This window comes from Suncus etruscus, chromosome 5, assembly GCF_024139225.1.
Source record: "Suncus etruscus isolate mSunEtr1 chromosome 5, mSunEtr1.pri.cur, whole genome shotgun sequence".
NCBI classification, from domain to species: Eukaryota; Metazoa; Chordata; class Mammalia; order Eulipotyphla; family Soricidae; genus Suncus; species Suncus etruscus.
In genome coordinates this window covers 24492988-24513349 of record NC_064852.1, presented here as the reverse complement: position 1 = coordinate 24513349, position 20362 = coordinate 24492988, and the positions used below count along the sequence as shown (strand labels likewise).

Genomic DNA, 20362 nt, shown 5'->3' with positions numbered 1-20362 from the left:
TTTTTGGGTCACACCTGGCAGTGCTCAGGGGTTACTCCTGCCTCTGTGCTCAGAAATCGTTCCTGGCAGGCATAGGGGACCATAGGGATGCTGGGATTCGAACCACCATTGGTTCTGTGTCCACTTGCAAGGCAAATGCCCTACCGCTGTGCTATCTCTCCAGCCCCTATAAACCATGATTTAAAAAAACATTTCAAAAAAATATTTCAAAGGCCAGGAAATAGTACCTATATGGTCCCCTGAACCCTGCCGGAGTGGTCCTTGAATGAAGAGCCAAAAATAAAACCCTGATCACTGCCAGATGTGGGACAAAACAAAACATATATATATAATATATATTATATATATAATATATTATATATTATATATATAATGTCAGGATGCCTTATAACTATAAACATGTTTGGGGTTTTGTGTGTTTGTTTTAGTTTAGGGGGCATACAGTGTTCAGAAATCTCTCCTGATGGTCACTGGGGACCATATAAGGTGTGGGGAATCCAATCCAGGTCAGTCACATACAAGCCAAGTGTCCTAACCTCTATACTATGACTTTAAACACTATTGACAATATTCAAGAGCTCAATTCTTAAAACTCAATTCTTAGTAAAGTTGTTTGTGCTTGAACGTTTTATAGAAATTGTGCAAGAGTTGCTCAGGAGATTATCTCTGACTAACCTTTGATATATGGGATTCTATAAGTATATTTAAGGTCTGTGTATATTACTTTTCTAAGTAATATACATAATATAATTTACTCATTCTCTATCATTTAAAATATGATGCATAATCAAGAAATAATTATTATTGGAGCACTGCTCTTGTTAATATACATTATTTTTCTTATTGCTGATCCATATACTTAATTCCAGCATCAGAGTTACCATAGTAGGGATTAGATTCTTCATCTGCACATATTTAATTTTTGTTGGGGATGACCAGGTAAGGCCCAGGTATTTAAACTCCCTTTCCCTGAAGTTAAGACATTTTAACACTAGGTGGCGATATTGGGTTACATGTTTACATTCTAAATCTGAAGTTTTTTCCAAAGATTGAATATGGTAGGTGTGTACCATAGAGATTTTAACACTAGGTGGCGATATTGGATTACATGCTTACATTCTAAATCTGAAGTTCCCTTTCCAAAGATAAACATGGTAGATCCGTACCATAGGGATTTTAACTTTTTGAATCTCTTAAAATATTACAACATTTTTTTGTTTTGTTTTGTTTTTTGGGTCACACCTGGCAGCGCTCAGGGGTCACTCCTGGCTCTACACTCAGAAATCGCTCCTGGCAGGCTCAGGGGACCATATGGGATGCCGGGATTTGAACCACTGACCTTCTGCATGCAAGGCAAACGGCCCCACTTCCATGCTATCTCTCTGGCCCCTGTTACAACATTTTTGGCTGGAGATAATACAGAGGACATTCCTGCAGGAATGATCTCTGAGCACAGAGCCAGGAGTAAAGCCTGAACACGGGTGTAACCTCAAAACAAAACCTAACATAAATAAAATTTGGACATATCACAGAGAAATAGACAGAAATAAAAAACGTTAAAAACCAATGATATGGGCCAGAGAGATTGCACAGTGGACAATTTCTGCACACAGCAGATTCAGGACAGGCAATGGTTTGAATCCTAGCATCACCATATGGTCCCCCATGCCTGTCAGGAGCGATTTCTAAGTGCAGAGCCAGGAGAATCCCCTGAGGACCACAGGGTGTGACCCACACTCCTCCCCTCCCCCTAAAAAAAAAGCCATGATACAAAGCTACTGTGGTATTTAACTTACCTCTGCCTTATCCTCAACATCCCATGATTTAGTCATGAGATTGGCTCATCACCTTTGAGTTCCCTGTGTGCCAGGCACTGTAAGCACAGAAAATTCCTTACCCCAGTGAGTCCTGGCACAGCTTCATGAGGGCCTTGTCCCAGTGTCACAGCTGAGGGATTTAAGTCTTAAAACTTCCATGCGTTGGCATGGTGAGTGGATCACAGATGGAATCAGCTGATTCCGAATCTCACCCTGGGCCTGTGACTCAGCAGATTCAGAATCTCAACATGGGCCCATGATTCAACACAAACACTGGAGGGGCTCCTCAACCACCTGCTGCTGCTGTCTCTCCATTAGGTTCTCTTGTCTTCTCCTTCACCATTTGTTTCTCAAGTCTCTAACCTGACCAGCCTGCTCCTGGTCTCTCCCCTGAAAACCTCCCTTTCTACTCCCCCTCTTCTTTCAGTCCTGGGCTGAGGACTGTTTGGTGTGTTGACCCTTCCATGTGCTTCTCTCTGGCCCCAGCCCCTCTCCTTTCTGATCAGAATTTATCTTGAAGTTTCCTTGATCACTGCCTCTAATCTTAATGGTTCAATCTTTCCTATAGCATGTCACTGTTATTAGCAGTTTTCCTCTGTGAAGTCTCAGATTTAATAACATTAACATATGTACTTCCCACTTCTGTCCACATAACAAGCTCTTTGAAAAAGTGATCATGCTTGGTGCCATGTTTTCATACGTTTCCTCCTCTCCCCTCACATCCTAGGCCCACTCAAAGCCCAGAGCAGGCCTTCAGGAAATGCATGGAAATTTATGTTCCCAACTTTACTTGGTGTCTCATGTGTAATGACTTTTTTCCCCACCCTGGTCATTTTTCTGTTTAATTGCATAGACAATCAAAGAAACTGCTTTTGTTTATGTTATTTATATGGGCTGTTTATTTTATTATGTTTTTTCTAGGGAATTTTTATTTTCCCTAACTATATGATGAATGAGATTGAAATTTTTTTCTTAAAGTGACAGAACACGGGTGGCATGTTTCTTGTTCATGGTTTCCAGTTGAAAGTAGCACAGGCAGCCCTCAAAAATAAATTTTGTAGACTGCTCTATAGGATTTGCAAACAGAACTATCTAAAAATATAAAATATTTTCACCGAAGCAAAGGATTTATGAGATTATCCAGGCCTTTCATTCGGGGCAGGAATTTCCCCGTCTTCATCTATAAAATAAAGATGATTATAGTGGTTTCTTCATAGTGTTGAAAGGAGTGCATGAATTGACCACTGCAATGGCAGAAACCTGGAAGCCTATAATGTTAAAAACACCTCAACAAATAAAGCAGATTAGGTCCCCAAGATGAGAGAGGTACAGTTAGGGCAAAACCTTGAAGTAACAAGCCACGAGCAGAGGCACTGCCTTGACTGAGCTAAGTCTTTGTGGGAACTTAAACATGGAAAGACTTGTTCATGGACTACTTCACATTCATTCATCAACAATTTCTCTTTCAGATATACAAATGAGAAATCGATCGATGAATGACTAGAGAAAATAGACTAGAGAAAATATGCATTCTTCATAGCATGGGGAAAATCTAGACAATATACTTAATTGTGTTTTCACTGAAAAAGATTTGGGGGCCAGAGTAGATAGAACATGTTGAATTTTACAATATTTGTGAGAGACAAGTTTGCTGGCATGTTGAATTGATTTAACCCTTCAGCCTCCGATCCTTGTGTTTTCAGAACGACATTCCAAACAAATTTGAAATGAAACTTCGCCGTGTCACTGTTCTTGAGGACTCATACAGGAGAATCATGGGTGTTAAGAGAGCAGATTTCCTCAAGGCACGCCTGTGGATAGAGTTTGACGGAGAGAAGGGCCTTGATTATGGAGGGGTCGCCAGAGAATGGTTTTTCCTCCTCTCCAAAGAGATGTTTAACCCTTATTATGGGTTATTCGAATATTCTGCCACGTGAGTATTTTGACAATGACTATATGGAAGAAAAAAATCACATTTTTTAGAGTAACAAAAGTTGAAAAACAAAGCTAGATTAAAATTTCAATGAATAAAACAACAAGAATTGGCAGATTCAAAGGAAATAAATATGACTTCCAGTAAAGTTCAATATTCTAATAAGTTAGAATATTGTTTAATTTGTATTTTATATCGAACAGTAAATGTTATATATTGATATTTATATATGGTAATAATTTTATATGAATGTATTATCTTGGATAAGCTATATATTTATACTACATTTATAACAGATTATAGATATTATAATGTTCTCAGAATAATTTTTTTAACTGATAAAATATATTTCACATCAGTTGTATTGTTTTACTTTCCCTTTTTAAGTGTACAGTCTGTGGTCGTAAGTGCATTTAGTGTTTCACAGCTGTTGCCAACATTCAGCCCCAGCACTTTTCTTGGTTTTTATGTGTTGGGTTATTTTTTTTGTGGGGTGGGGGGTTTGGGCTACTCCTGACAGCAGTCAAGGATTAGTCCTGGCTCTGCGCTCAGAAATCACTTCTGGCCAGCTCGGAACCACATGGGATGTCAGGAATCGAACCCCATGCAAGGCAAACATCCTATCACTGTGCTATCTCTCTGTCCCACCCAGCACTTTTCATTGGCCCAAACTGACACTGGACACATTAAAGATGGAAGCTATCCCATCATAGCTGATTTGTCTCTATGAATGAGATCATCTCAGAACCTCGCATAAGTGAAATCATAAAGTGTATGTCCCTTTCAGGCTGGCTGGCCTGTCTCATCCACCATAAAGTTAGCAAGGCATATCCTACATAGCATGTGGCACAGTTGTCTTCTTACTGGGTGGTGCTCAGGGCTTACTCTGGCTCTGTGCTTAGGGATTACACTAGGCAGAGATAAGGGGACCTATTCAATGCCCAGGATCAAACTTGACTTGGTTACATGCACTATCGCCACTGGACCTGTCCCCTTTCTGTTAAAAGCTGAAAGATATTCCATTGGATTTGCATTTGTTTACCCATTCAGCTATTCCTGGATTGTTGATACCTTAGACAGAAGTGACTATTTTTAAAATTATTAAAGAACAGTTTAGAGCCTAGAATGATAGTACAGTGTGTTGGGTACTTGGCTTGCACGTGGCCAACCCAGATTTGATCCCCAGCATGTCTTATGGTCCCCTGATCGCCACCAGGAATGGTCCCTTAGTGCAGAGCCAGGCCTACAGCCTGAAAAGTGCTGTATGTACATCCCCTCTCCCCTCTAAAAAAGTCAGCCATCTGAGGTGGTTTTTGGTGAAGGTAAACATCTCAAAATAAAAAAAAAGCAATCTATAATTTATATTCATTATGGTAAATGGTCATATGATAGAGAAAGAGGACCATTTAAATGTGCTTGTCTTTATCTTTTATGATGCTGACATTGGCTTCATCTCTCTTAAGGGCACATCATTACCACATCTTGCCCACCACCTGAGTATCCCCTGCTTCCTAGGCTCTTTCAGCCCACTCCCCTGTGCGATAACCCTAGTTCTGTGGGTAAATCTAAAATGTCATTGGACATTTTCTATTCCCTTGTTTATCTTCTTCATATTCCTAAATGTGGTTGTCTCTACAGGGATAATTATACCCTACAGATAAATCCAAATTCTGGATTATGTAATGAAGATCACCTCTCATACTTCAAGTTTATTGGCCGGGTAGCTGGAATGGCAGTATATCATGGCAAACTGTTGGATGGTTAGTGTTATACTTGAATCTTGGTTTAGATGCAGTTAACTGGTTTATTTTACTGGACAATGACTTTAAACCTGTTTGATTTTTGCAAGGTTTTTTCATCCGCCCATTTTACAAAATGATGCTGCACAAACCAATAACACTTCATGATATGGAATCAGTGGTAAGTTTCTCACTTAAAATATAAATGAAGTATCATTTTGCATGCAACTGAACCTTTTTTTTTTTTTTTTTGGTTTTTGGGTCGCAACCAGCAGCGCTCAGGGGTTACTCCTGGCTCTATGTTCAGAAATCGCTCCTGGCAGGCATGGGGGACCATATAGGATGCCGGAATTCGAATCACCACCCATTCTGGACCAGCTACGTGCAAGGCAGATGCCCTACCACTCTGCTATCTCTACAGCCCCGCAATTGAACATTTTGAGAGCTTAGCTTTAGTTATACAGAAATTAGTAGATTTAGGGGCCGGAGCAGTAACGCAAGCGGTAGGGCGTTTGCCTTTCACGAACTAACCTAGGAAGGACTGCGATTCGATCCCCTGGTGTCCCATATGGTCCCCCAAGTCAGGAGCGATTTGTGTAATCCCTGAGCATCACCGTGTGTGGCCCAAAAACAAAAAACAAACAAACAATTGCTAAATTGGTAGATTTGATGTTTCAAATAAATATTTTCCTCAGCATTTTTCTTTAAAAATTCTCCCATATATGATAAGGTTGAAAGAATTTTACTTTGTTCATGTGAAGGAAATACATACCTAGATTCTACAATTGAGATTTTAAAATATTTTTTCATGCATAGAGCTACCTGGTTTTCCTTCTTTTCATCAATTCATCTTATTTTTTATGCATTGCAAAGTCACAGATATTGATATAGCAACACTATTACAGAAAAATTTAAAGTTTCTCTTTCATAAATATTTGTATTGTGATTTTTTGTGGGGGGGGAGTAGGTTTTGGGGCCACAGCCAGTGATGCTTAGGGTTTACTCCTCCTGGATCTGTGCTCAGGGATCAGGTATTGAATGCTGAATCTGCTATGTGCAAAGCAAGTACCTTACCCACTGTATTACTATTTCTCCTGACCTTTTGTAATGAATGGCACATTTTGAAAACCTTAGTCCAAAGACAAAGTCTTAAAGTCTAGCCGTTTCAACAGTGCTTGATACAGGGGCCAGAGCATTAGCACACCGGTAAGTCGTTTTCCTTGTACTGGCCAACACAGGATGGGCCCCAGTTCAAATCTCAGCATTCCATATGGTCCCCCGAGCCTGTCAGGAGTAACCCCTGAGCACTGTTGGGTATGACCCACCTCCAAAAAAAGAGTATCTGTTACAGCCTTCTTATCCCCTCTGCTGAAGGTTACAATGTTCAGTTTCCTGTAGTATGTAGTAGTATGTAGAACCACTTTATTGGTACCATATACATTGCCTTTCCTGCAACATTATTAATGTTACCAGTATAATTCTTTATAAATCAGAAGATCACAGTTATTTGAATTGATTTTTAATTTGAATCTTTTCCCTCTAACTGTGACAAATATTGCTCATAGACTATTTGAGAAACTCCTAGGTGTACCTAGATGGAGGTCTATGGAAGTTAGGGTCCATCAAAACTCCTCTATTTGATCCTTAAACTAAGTAAATTCATACCTTCGGTGCTTTCATAAAAGAGAAACAATTTCCAAATTTGAAGTAGATTCTAAAAGCATGCCATTGAGGCATTGAGAACTGTAGAGATATTACAGTGGGCAAGGCCCTTGCCTTACATGCAGCTGACCTGGGTTTGAACCCCAGAACCTCAGACTTTCTGGGCTCTAGCAGACATGCTCCTTGAGAAAAGAGCAAGGAATAAACCTTGAGCATTGTTAAATATGGCACAAAACCAAAATCCCATAGATTTATGCATTTTTACTCTCATACTGACTACTCACTTCTCTCTTTTTATTCTATGTATATGGAAAAAGAGTTCAACTATCTTTGTATCTTTGTCCAATTATTCAGACTCTTAGCAGACTCTCATTGTAGGATCGAGGTTGTGGGGTTTGTTTTGGTTGGTTGGTGTTTGTTTTTGGGGTTTGTTTGATTGGTTGGTTGGTTGGTTGGTTGGTTTTGTAAGTAAATGGACTTTAAGGACCAGGGAGATGCTCAGGAGTTAGAGATGCATGCCTTACATATGCAAGAACTTAAAAGATAGTCCAGGAATAATCCAAGCACCTCTGAGCACTGTTTGGGAGCACCCTCACCAATACTACTAACTTTAAACATGCAACTTTTTCCTCTAGGATAGTGAATATTATAATTCATTGAGGTGGATTCTTGAAAATGATCCAACAGAATTGGACCTCAGATTTGTCATAGATGAAGAACTTTTTGGGCAGGTTTGTACATTTGTATTAATTAAAATGATATATACATTAAGAAAAATGTTAGGACTTTATTTTTGAGGTTAACTACTATATATTTAACGTATCTATGCTCTATTTTTAAATTTATTTCCCAGTAGCAGTAGCTGTCTCTCAGCAAGAATTAATAGTTTCTGTTTTCTTACCTAGCCTGTGAATTTTATTTACAACATCAGATTCTGGAAGCTGGGGCAGTACATCAGGTGACTGCAACTCATGCTTTCCATGCAAAAGGCCCAGGTCCTATTAGTGGTGCCATGTGTTCCCTGAGCACTGCCAGAATAACCCCCAAATTTAGACCTGGGAGTAAACCTCAAGCATTATTTATTATGATCTCCCTCAAAAACAAAAGCCAAAAAATAAGAATGGTAGAGCTATTCTATATCTACTTAAATTTCTTTTGGTACAATAACATATCAAGATATATGCTTCATTTTAGACACATCAACATGAGTTAAAAAATGGTGGATCAGAAATCGTTGTCACCAATAAAAACAAAAAGGAATATATTTAGTAAGTATTTTTTATAAGTATTTTTCCATAATTAGTAAATGATTGATAGGATTCTTTTGTACTTCCTTTCATTCTCTTCTGTTTCAATCACAATGCCATGTGATTCCATTTTTGTCTCAGGATTGGCTAGTTCTTTATATGTTTTTTTTTGTTTTGTTTGTTTGTTTGGTTGGTTGGTTGGTTTTTGGGTCACACCGGTGTTGCTCAGGGGTTACTCCTGACTGTCTGCTCAGAAATAGCTCCTGGCAAGCACGGGGGACCATATGGGACACCGGGATTCGAACCAACCACCTTAGGTTCTGGATCGGCTGCTTGCAAGGCAAGCACCGCTGTGCTATCTAGATCTCCGGGCCCGTGTTTTTTGTTTTTAATTCCAACAAATCCACTTTAAGTTTGTTCCACATGAAAACATCAAAATGTTTTGTCTTTCAGTCTTGTGATACAGTGGCGATTTGTGAACCGAATCCAGAAACAAATGGCTGCCTTTAAAGAGGTATTCAGTTTTTTCTTGTTTGTTTTATGATTTCAAAGAAAAGTCCTGTTTTAGATATCATTGGAGTGCATTACACATTAAAAAAAAATAGCGGGCCAGAGAGATAGCATGGAGGTAAGGCATTTGCCTTGCATGCAGAAGGACAGTAGTTCCGAATCCCAGCATCCCTTATAGTCCCCTGAGTCTGCCAGGAATGATTTCTGAGCATAGAGCCAGGAGTAACCCCTGAGTGCTGCCAGGTATGACCCAAAACCCCCCCTCCCAAATAAAAGCATTTGACTTGCCATTAGAAGCAATTAAATTGTGTTTTTCCCCTTACACAGTACTGAATGGGTGACTATTTGTCCACTGTTAAAACTCCCTATTCCATGGTACCTCCAGCTCACACTAACACCCAGTTTACAGCTGTCATTGGCCCTCACAATCTCACCCAGCCTCACTCCCTCACTCTACAAAACCTGAAAGAGCAAAGAAGCCAGAGCCACAGCAATGGCCGAAGGCACACCTAATCCTCAATGGGATCATGCTTTATGGGTTGGTCTGTGACTGGCTCTTTTTCCTTGTCAAAGGTTGTAGAGCTTTGCCTGTGAGAAATAGGGTCCCCTTTCTTTCTCGCTCTCTTATATTCATAATAGGAACTTATGAGGTATTTAAACTTTTCCAGCACAAATTATTTTAGCTGAATTTGAAAGCTCTTGCTGCCTGTTTATCATACATTCATACATTTTCATTTATTCAGCATCAAGCCTTGATTCCATGACTAGTAGTGTAGAGGCAAAAGACAGACTGAGCTCTCAGGGAGCAGGACCTATAAAGCATAGGCAGACATGAGGAGCTCAGGAAGCCCAATAGAGATGGAATCCAGCCCAGGAAGAAGACAAGAGGCCTGTGAGAAGTCAGAAGAGAAAAATGCAGTGCTAAGCTTAAGAGAGCAGCATATGGGGCTGGAGAAATAGAACAGTGGTAGGGCGTTTGTTTGCCTTGCACACCTCCGACCCGGTATACACCTGGTTTTGATTCCTGGCATCCCATATGGTCCCCTGAGCCTGCCAGGAGTGATTTCTGAGTGCATAGCCAGGAGTAACACCTGAGTGCTGCCAGGTGTGGCCCAAAAACAAAAATATGAGAGAGACAGAGAGAAACATACACCTGAGTGCTGCCAGGTGTGGCCCAAAAACAAAAATATATGTGAGAGAGAGAGAGAGAGAGAGAGAGAGAGAGAGAGAGAGAGAGAGAGAGAGAGAGAGAAGAGGAGAGGAGAGGAGAGGAGAGGAGAGGAGAGGAGAGGAGAGGAGAGGAGAGGAGAGGAGAGGAGAGGAGAGGAGAGGAGAGGAGAGGAGAGAGAGGAGAGGAGAGAGAGAGAGAGAGAGAGAGAGAGAGAGAGAGAGAGAGAGAGAGAGAGAGAGAAACATACTGAAGTCTAGTGGAAGTGCAAAAAATGTCCAAATGGTACACTCAGTGAAAGGAGCCAGGTGGGAAAGGGAAAATGAGCAGAACTAGATTCTGATAGACTTTCAGAATTTTGTGGTTTTCAGAGTTTTCTCTAAAGTCCTGTGAAAGGAGGACAGTGGGGAGTCAAGATTGGAACATTAGTACACTGAAGAGGGCATTTACCTTACAAGGGGCTGACCTGGGTTTGAGAGCTTGTTTGGAGGGTCTAGCTAAGGAGCACAGCTACTTGAATACCCTCAACTAAAGAACAGTCCATCTCAATTTGGGAAATGAGGTTCTCTTTGACCGAACACATGGCCTAGGACGGTATAAATGTGGAACAGAGGATGTACAAGGAGCAATAGGGAGGAAAGAGACAGCCTTATAGTCAGCCAGAGCAGTCGAATCAATCCTGGCAATCAGTAAGGTGATGTTACAACCATATGTTACAACCAGATCACCCTCACATTCTGACCTGGATTTGAGCCCAGCACCTTATATGGTCACCCCCGCCCCAGCACTGCCAGGACTGATCCTAATTGCAGAGTCAGGAGTAAGCCCTGAGCACTCCTGGATGTCACTCCAAAACAAATGCAAATGGAGGAAGAAAAAATATTCAACCATAAAGAGAAATGTGTTTCTTTTTCCTGGCCTTGTGTCTCACTCAAGGATGCTGGTAAGCGATGGGTGCTAGTGTTCCAATGCAGGATTCCTGCAGCCAAAGTCTGTGTCAGCCCTTAGGAGTTTTCTCCCCAGCTAAAAAATGTTTGGCTGACGTGATAGCACACTAATCGGGTGTGCTACTTTAATGCAGCCAACCCAGTACTATCCCCAGCATCTCATATGGTTCCCCAAGCCTGCCAAGAGTGATTTCTGAGTGCAGGGTCAGGAGTAACCCCTGAGCACCACCAGGTATGGCCCAAAAAACAAAAAAATAGTTTTGATATTGTTGTTTGAATGTAAGCATTATGACTTACATAGATTTTAAAAGGTAGCAGATGAGCTAATATGGAGAGAGTTTTGGTGAGAGGAAGCAAAAGAGTGAGAGGTGAGAGGAAGGAGAGTATAAAGAAGTTCTACCTTGGGGTGGCTGTGGTGGGATCTGGAGCTGATGGACTTGTGGGAATACGGAATGTTGGGGGTTTCCATTTTGTGTCATTGCTTCTTCTCTCCCCCTCCCCCCCACCCCCCCCACCCCCGTTCTCAGAAGTGATCTGCTCTAAGAGGCATGTCAGGGAGAAAGCTTACAAAGCACAGGGGAAGAATTACAATGGCCAGGGGAGGAATCAGAGAGCGATGACAAAGACTGATACATATTTCCATGAATGTGAAGAGGAGGAATCGGTGGTTGTGGGGGTCTCTGTACGCACACCCCAAAACCCAAGTATCAGATTTTCCATTGATCCTGCTATACCAAGTTTTATACATTCTTTCTTCTAGGGATTTTTTGAACTAATACCACAAGATCTCATCAAAATTTTTGACGAAAATGAGTTAGAGGTAAGAAATAGAGCTTTTGTCTTAAAGGGGCACTTTCCAAACAATGTCCTTGCTTGTTCTTTCTCTTGCTGATCATCTGGCATTTCTTGTTTAGCTTCTTATGTGCGGACTGGGAGATGTGGACGTGAACGACTGGAGAGAGCATACCCAGTATAAAAATGGCTACAGTGTCAGTCACCAAGTCATCCAGTGGTTTTGGAAGGTAACCCAAATTTTTTCCTTTCAAAAGTTCTATTTCCGGGCCCAGAGAGATAGCACAGCAACGTTTGCCTTGCAAGCAGCTGATCCAGGACCTAAGGTGGTTGGTTCAAATCCTGGTGTCCCATATGGTCCCCCATGCCTGCCAGGAGCTATTTCTGAGCAGACAGCCAGGAGTAACCCTGAGCACTGCCGGTATGGCCCAAACCCCCCCCCCCCAAAAAAAAGTTCTATTTCCACAGGTTGTACAGTGATCACATAACAGTAAGCTGTACCCATGTACCATAAAGGGGGAGAAATGCTTTTTGATATTGTACAATACACATCTGCCTCTTGGGAACAAAACTTCCCTACATATTTATATGTAAATAATTACATGTTCAAGATGGTATCAACAGAAGTGATGGTCTCAGTGACAGCTGAGATATTCTCCTCCATCCTTATTCACTCTTCCACAGAATGCAAAGTAGCCTGCATCATATTCTCTGGGATTCTGTCATAGCTCTTTAAATAGATCTTTTCATTGTAGAAGAAAAAGTGTGTGATGCCACTCAGTAACATCAGTAAAAATACTTTTAAAATACTATCAATGGGACCAGAGCAATAGTGCAGCAGGTAGGGTGCTTGCCTTGCATATGGCTGTCCCAGGTTTAATCCCTAGCACTCCATATAGTCCTCTGTGCCTGCCAAGAGTAATCCCTGAATGAAAAGCCAGGAGTAAACCCTGAACACTACTGAGTGTGACCCCAAAACCAAAAAAAAAAATTTTTGTAATTTAAAATAAATAAAATAAAATAAAATACTACCCATAAAAAGAATGTTCTGATTACAAATCCTTGCAAATCACCTGTGGCCAAAGGTGATTGTTTTTTGTTTGGCGTTTTTGGCAGCCACACTGGTGGTGCTCATGTGTTACTTCTGCCTCAGCACTGAGGCTCACACCTGGCAGAGCCAGGGGCCATATGGGATGCTAGGGATTCAACCTGGGTCTACCATGTGCAAGGCAAGTACCCTACCTCTATACTTTCTCTCAGCTCAAATGTGACCATTGGAATAAGTGTCCATTGATGCTTCAAGTCTGATAACCTACTTCTCAGAATCTCTTTCACCCATTGATATTCCCAAATACTGTTTTTCTTTTATTCAGGCTGTCTTAATGATGGATTCGGAGAAAAGAATAAGATTGCTCCAGTTTGTTACTGGCACGTCCCGGGTGCCTATGAATGGATTTGCTGAGCTCTATGGTAAGGATTTGCCAAAGGTCATTTACTCCAGGGAGTGTACCTGGACAGAGGAAAGCTTGAAAGCACAAACTTTGCATATTGGAGCTTTAGCACTGCCAGGAGCCATCCCTATCCTAAGCACCCCCAGTGGAACCCCAAAAAATAAAACTACTAAAAAAAATGTAGCCATGCTAGTTGTATTTTCTTAGCTAATACTTTTTCGAGTTTATGGGTTTTGCTTTTTGATTAGGGGTCACAGTCAGAGGTGCTAAGGGCCTGTTCTCAGCCTAGTGTTTGGCAGTAGCATCTGGCAGTGCTTGGAAGCCATGAGACCACGAGACAGAGACTGTAAAGTGGGCACCCAGCCGTTTAAGCCTTCTCTGCAGTTCCTTTTTTTGTTGTTGTTTAGTTTGGTTTGAGATGAAAGCCCAACCAAGGAACCTCAGTGGTTGTTCCTGTCAGTACTTGGGGCCTCTTCCCAGCTCAGTTTGCTTAGAGAGTTTGCTGTGGAAGGAAAGAAGCAGCTTTCAAAATGTACTGGGTTTGGGGGAGAAGGAGTTATGTGTGATGTGTGTGTGTATGTTTGCATGTGTGTGTAAAATTGCTGATACTTTGTGAGATCCAGATAGTTAATGTACCTTATAACACCAGAGATATACTTTGCTTAAGGAAAAATCCAGTTTTGGGTAACACGGGCAACTTCACTTATATCAGTTAATAGCATGTTTGTTGGAATGACATTTACTTATGTTTAAATATATCAGTGATGAAGCTCAGTATTAAAATACTTACCTTGTATGTGTGAGGTCTGGGTTCAATCCCCAGCAACACACACACACACACACACACACACACACACACACACACACAAATAAAGATATCAGACCCCAGCAACACACACACACACACACACACACACACACACACACACACACACAAATAAAGATATCAGACCAAGAAATCTGGGCAGGAGAGCTAGCACAAAAGTTAAGGCATTTGCCTACCTTGTGGCTGTGACCTCAGCCACGGTTCAAATCTTAGCACCACATATGGCTCCCAAGGACCACCAGACATGTCTCCTGAGCACAGAGGCTATGAGTACCTCTGGGTGTGCCCTCCCTTTACCCCCTCCCAAAGATAAATCCTTTAGAGAGGACTGGAGATTTAGTTCAAAAATTAAGGTGTTCATTTTGCACATGGCCAGCACTGTATATGGTTTGTCCTCCAAGTACCAAGCACCACTAGGAGTGATTCCTGAGCACAGCCAGGAGTAAGACTTGAGCTGTTGGGTGTGGCCTAAAGTCTCCCCAAAAAATACAAGGTGAGAATTGGGAGGCAGAGAGATAGTACATCATGTTAAGACCTAACCTGCATGGACCTAACCTGGGTTTGATCCCTGGCACCACTTAAAGTCCCCAGAGCTCCACTAGGAATGTTCCCTGAGTACAAAGCCAAAAATAAGTCCTGAGCATTGCCAAAGTGGGACCCAAAAAAGTTTTTTTTTTATCCTTTAATGGTCTAGCTGGAACTAGGACCTTTGTGGAAGCAGCATGGGTTCTGAGATCTAGAAGTGGAAGGACTACAGCTTCAGTCATGACTATATTGAATTTTTTATGCAAATCAATGCTATTACACTCTTCTAAATCACTATCCACATTTTTTTTCCTGGTGTCCTGTTTTATTTATATTATTTTCAGAGCCTGTTAAGCTGCAGCCATTTCTCTACCTCATATTCCCACTCACACTGCAGAAAACAAAAAGGGGACATTTACACTGTTGCCTGATATTTCTGCATTTCTCTTTTTAGTTTCTCTTGACTTCCTTTAGCCCATCCTGTGGGCAGTTAGTAGAGAAGATCATGCAAACTCCCGGCCTTTCAGTCCATCTCTGGCTCCTCTGGCATCCCAGATCTAGAATCATCCACTGTCTTCTTGAACTGTTTGGAATGTGAGAAAACTACTTTGCTACAGAGCCAGCATTGTCAGTTTTGGGATATGAATTCAATTTTTTTTATCTTTGCAAAAGAGAAGTAGAAAATACTTCTCAAAGTGAATATTACAGTGCTCTATTATAAAGCCAATAAAAATTTTATGTTCATGTCACTATGATTAGAGGAAGTTCTCACAAAACGACTTGTTTAAATGAATGAATCCAGAATTTTTTAAGGAAATATCTATTCTGGAAAATCAAAATGACTCAAGTACTGAAATTTTAGCTGAGCATAGTTATAAGGATATTGGTAGAGGCCTTTGGATTGGTCCTCATATTGCCTTCTAAACAGATGCCTTTCAATTGGTTTCTTTGGTTTACATGTTAAAAAGGTGTTTTCCCATTGCCTCCTCATCTGGCTTTTTCTCCTCCCCTTGGGGGAGGGCTTTGTTTTTCCCCATAAAGGCTATTTTGGAGGCCTGAAGAAGAAGTTGCCATCTTGGCTCATAGTTCCACATAATGGAGCAACTGGTTTGTGGGTGAACAGCTTGCTGTGTGAGCTTCTGGCCTGCTATTCCTTCCCAACTCTGTGGATTATTTCCTGCTTCGAAATTGCTGCTGGATCTGCTTCTCTTGTCCTACTTGGACATGGGGCATGGGGCTCCCTCTCCCTCTGTAGACTGTAGAATACACACCCACCATTTTATATAAGGAGATATATTTTTGATAAAAGTATAATATTGGGAAGATTAAATAACTTAGCACTGTTTCTGGTACCTAAGCTCAAACACATATTTGAATGTGATTATAGAATCTGGAAGAAGAATTATTGACATTGATTATTTGGGTAGTTAGGAAATGTTGAGAATGTAAGGAGGGATAAGTAAGTGAAACCTTGAAAGGAAAAAGTGATCCTTTCTAAAAGTGTCCCCAAAAGAAAAGAAAAGTAGCATTATAACATGATCACATATATACACACTTATACATAGACACATAAGCATAATTGTAGGATTTTTATTCAGGTTTAACAATGGGATTTTGAGGTGACTTTTACATTTTCATTTTCTTTTGTTCTAGTGCTGTTAGTTTTATGCAGTGATATTATACAATTAGAAAAAAAGAAAACAATGTAAAAAACTATTTTCAGTGACATTCTAAAAAGAAATAAAATATTCAGGAGCCGGAGCGATAGCATAGTGGTAGGGCATTTGCCTTGCACATGGCCAACCATGGACAGACTCCAGTTTGATTTCCAGCATTCATATGGTTCCCTGAGCCTGCCAGAAATGATTTCTGAATGCAGAGCCAGGAGTAACCCCTGAGCGCCACCGAGTCTGACTCAAAAACAAAACAAAACAAAAAATGCATTCTCTTGAATGCTTGTGAGGAATATAGTGTGTGTCTGGGAATGTGGTTAAGTACAGGGCTATAAAGCAGCAAAACACTTATATCAGCCACCTAGAGGCAGATGAACTATCTATGAAGAGACATCTGCATGACACTTCTGCCATCAAGCACAGGATGACCTTCAAAGAAATGGGAATAATTAATTCCCTTTCTGTTTAAGTTGTACAATAGGCTAGGTGGTTTGTAAACTGCTTAGGGATTGGGGCCGGAGAGATAACATGGAGGTAGGCATTTGCCTTGCATGTAGAAGGACGGTGGTTTGAATCCTGGCATCCCATATGGTTCCTGGAGCCTGCCAGAAGCAATTTCTGAGTGTAGATCCAGGAGTAATCCCTGAGCACTGCTGGATGTGACCCTCCCAAAAAAACCTGCTTAGGGATTATTGAATTAAAACAAAACAACTCTTCTTTCTTACAGGATCAAATGGACCGCAGTCATTCACTGTTGAACAGTGGGGCTCTCCTGAAAAACTGCCTCGAGCCCATACATGGTAAGTGTAACTGAGAGCCCGAGAGAACAAGTCCACTGAAAGCAAAGTTCTTCTAACTCAAGGTAGAGAAGATGTAGACCTGCTGTGCTGCGTAGGTGGCGGGTGGAGGGAGAGAGGAGGTCATACAGCCCAGATGTTTCCTTTTCTAGGAAAGCCTGTGCTTAACAGGTATTGAACGTGGCCATATCCCTTAGTGTCTTAAATATATGCCACCTCCATGGCATGAATCCCAAGAGTCAGATTGAACTGACAGAAGAATCCAGACGTTTGAAAGTGAAGGTAATGGCAAAGTAGTCCATACTAATACAGAATACTAGTCTAGTCATCTTCCCTCCTCAGACAGTGTCCTAAGAACCTTTGAGTATTAGTGGAATGCTCTTACCACATGACGGAATTACTGTGTCCGCCATGGTGGTTCCTGTCTGGTCATTGTCACTGTCCATAACCAATTCCTCTTTGTTCTTTCAGCTTTAATCGCTTGGACTTGCCGCCCTATGAGTCATTTGAAGAATTATGGGACAAGCTTCAGATGGCAATTGAGAACACTCAGGGTTTTGATGGAGTTGATTAAGTAACACCATTGACATAACAATTAATGGTGTTTCACTGCCACTTTTTTTTTTTTAATAGAAGCAGTCTTGACTCAAAAGTTTCCAGGAAACTACCAAAACTTAACCATTGGTTCTTCCCAGGCATTAAAGAAAAGAAAATAAAAACATTAGAAGAAATAGTGTGATAGCTCTACTATGATGTCACTCACTTTTAAATGATGTGCTGTATTTTCACAGTTGTTTTCACTCTCTTTCACGTGATAGGACCTAAGTCCTGTGTGCTGAAAGAGTGAATTTTGTTCTTAACAGTTACCTCTTTCATAGTTGTGTGCCAGACAGTTCTTTCTTAAACTACTGAGATTATAACTGTGAAATATTTGTGGGAAGTATCATGTGTGAAAAGTTCTGATGCTTTTTGAGAAAGAAAACAGAAATTTGGGAAAGAATACTTTAATTTTGAGTAAACTACGCACTATTTTGTACTGCCTTCGGCTATTTATTATGTTGTAGACCTGCCTTGCACCTTAAATCCCAGTTCTTTTTAAAAACCTTAAACTGTGTGTAGGCTGTAATTTTAGCCGGCTGAATCACTTGCATAAACTTGTTTACGTCTTCATCTTAAAAGTATTTGACTTCCGTTAACGTGTAGTTTTACTCAACAAACTGGTTTGGAAGACATGTGAAGTAAATTTGACCTTACAAAGGGTGAAAAGTCTGAAGGCCTTCTTTTTGCCTGTAGAGCCTTAGGGTTCATTAGTACCATCATCACCATTTTTATGTGTTAGTTTTGTTAAAGAATTCCTTCTTTAAAACATTAAATGAAAGATCCACCAAGCAATATTTTGAAAATATGCCTTGGAGAACAAAAAGTTAAATGTGTAATACTGCTTTTATTGGTCAATCTTTACACTTGCACAATTGTTTAGTAAAAATATGTTTACAGGGTTACTATGTTTACAGATAAGCTGATTTCTTTAGTTCAGTTTTATATTTGTATTATTTTCCTTTAGTCATAAAGCCAAAAATTATCTAAAAAACAACCAAAGAATACTTACAATGCATAATTGGTGTTAAATGTATTACTATATTTTGTATGCTTTTTAAAATACTGTTTACTATGAAAAAATGTTTTACTATAAGTCTCATGAAGCAAAATCTGCAGATAGGATTCTAGTTTAGCCAAACTAATGTACTGTCAAAAAGCCATGTGCACACATTCAGAAAATGCTTCACTTGAGTGTCTGTCTGCCATCTGTATAGCATGGGCCAGATCCTGAGCTTAGAACTCTGCTTCCAAGACCTTCCAAATGACTCAATTCACTCCTCATGTAAATGCAGTTGTGAACATTCAAAAGTCAGGGCAAGTAGAATAAGGCAGAGGAAAGGTGTTTCTATGCACTTGCAAAAGTGTAAATTGTACCAAGACTAATTTCACGTTTCAGATTTACATTGGAGTACAAGGAAAATGTTCTTGAAAAACAAATTATTTCTCTATATGGTATCTTGGAGATCTAGAAATAGTTATGAGTACATGTTCTGAATCTTCTTATACATTGTTGTCTAGGAGTTGTGAAAGTGCTTCTGGCTATTGTTTGAAGTTTGTGGGGATATAATCCAGTGGGAACTTTGACTGCACCTGACAGGTATCAGCTGTGACAGCAGCAAACCACTTTCCAAACACTATATCAACAGCTGGCCTTGGAGAATGTCATTCATAGATCTGTATACCTGTGTTCTCTTGCATTCGAATAGGATCACCAGGTGTGGTTTTACAATTACCAACTGCTTAATTGAAACCAACTCACTTAGCCTCTTTGGCACCCTGTTTATCAGTCAAGTGAGAATCATCATGCTCTTTTATTGTAAGATTGTTGTAAGTTCCTCAGAGATGCTCTGTGAAGTATCAGTCAGAAAATGTTTTGTGCTTAGCATCTGATGTTAAAACAAAATATGATGTGTGTACCCCATCTACGCTTGCAAGGAGACCCTCTTCATGTAAAAGTTAGATAACAGCAAATAGATTAGCATGTAGGAACATCTCTACTGTTGATTACTAAGAGATGTGTACTCATAAGTTTATCTACATATATGGAGATATGTTCATCTTACAGGGATCTAAACCTCAGAATTCAATTTATGCTCATAAATAAGGTGATATGAATATGCACCAATGTATTTTGGAGTGTCCTCATTATGTAGAATTGAATGCGAGAAAACATATTAAAGTAAGTATTATAAGTCAAAATACAGTATTATTTAACTATCATTTCCAAGAAATACCACCACAGGTATTATATCTTGAAAAAGAATAAGGCATGCTTTTTATGCGACTCAGTTATTTGAATGATACCAAGACTTGAAAAAAACAGGTTGTTCATAAAACCACACTTTGACCCACCAGCCTGTCTCAAGTATATTTCTAATGTTGGAGAACAAATAGGGTCATTTTTGAAAAGCAAAGACATTATATTTTTCTAGAAATTATAAGCACAAAATAATCCATATTTTAACCTACAAAATATCCATATTTTGTCTAATCAGATGCATTTTCACATTGGCATAAAATTGTATTACAAGTGTTTCAGCTTAACTCAAATTTAAAGGTTGTTTTTATTTATAATTATAATGCTGGAATTATTCTTTATGACTATCAAATTAAATAGTTCATTGACTTTAAGCCATTTGGTATTGTTTTTAAAAATCCAAAAAGGTAAATATGTA

At 40.1% G+C, this 20362-nt stretch overlaps 1 protein-coding gene across 4 annotated transcripts in view; it reads left to right on the top strand.

Moving 5' to 3' along the window:
* NEDD4 (NEDD4 E3 ubiquitin protein ligase) overlaps positions 1–18582 on the top strand; it is a 91084-nt gene extending 72502 nt beyond the window's left edge. For all 4 annotated transcript variants that reach the window (XM_049773589.1, XM_049773587.1, XM_049773588.1 and 1 more), the window contains 11 exons: positions 3521–3750; positions 5389–5510; positions 5600–5670; positions 7787–7882; positions 8346–8419; positions 8852–8912; positions 11784–11843; positions 11938–12045; positions 13189–13285; positions 17018–17090; positions 17559–18582. In XM_049773589.1, the coding sequence (XP_049629546.1) occupies positions 3521–3750; positions 5389–5510; positions 5600–5670; positions 7787–7882; positions 8346–8419; positions 8852–8912; positions 11784–11843; positions 11938–12045; positions 13189–13285; positions 17018–17090; positions 17559–17661 (1095 nt within the window). In that variant the 3' untranslated portion in view covers positions 17662–18582. The remainder of the gene's footprint in view (positions 1–3520; positions 3751–5388; positions 5511–5599; positions 5671–7786; positions 7883–8345; positions 8420–8851; positions 8913–11783; positions 11844–11937; positions 12046–13188; positions 13286–17017; positions 17091–17558) is intronic.
* The last annotated feature ends 1780 nt before the right edge of the window (positions 18583–20362 follow it).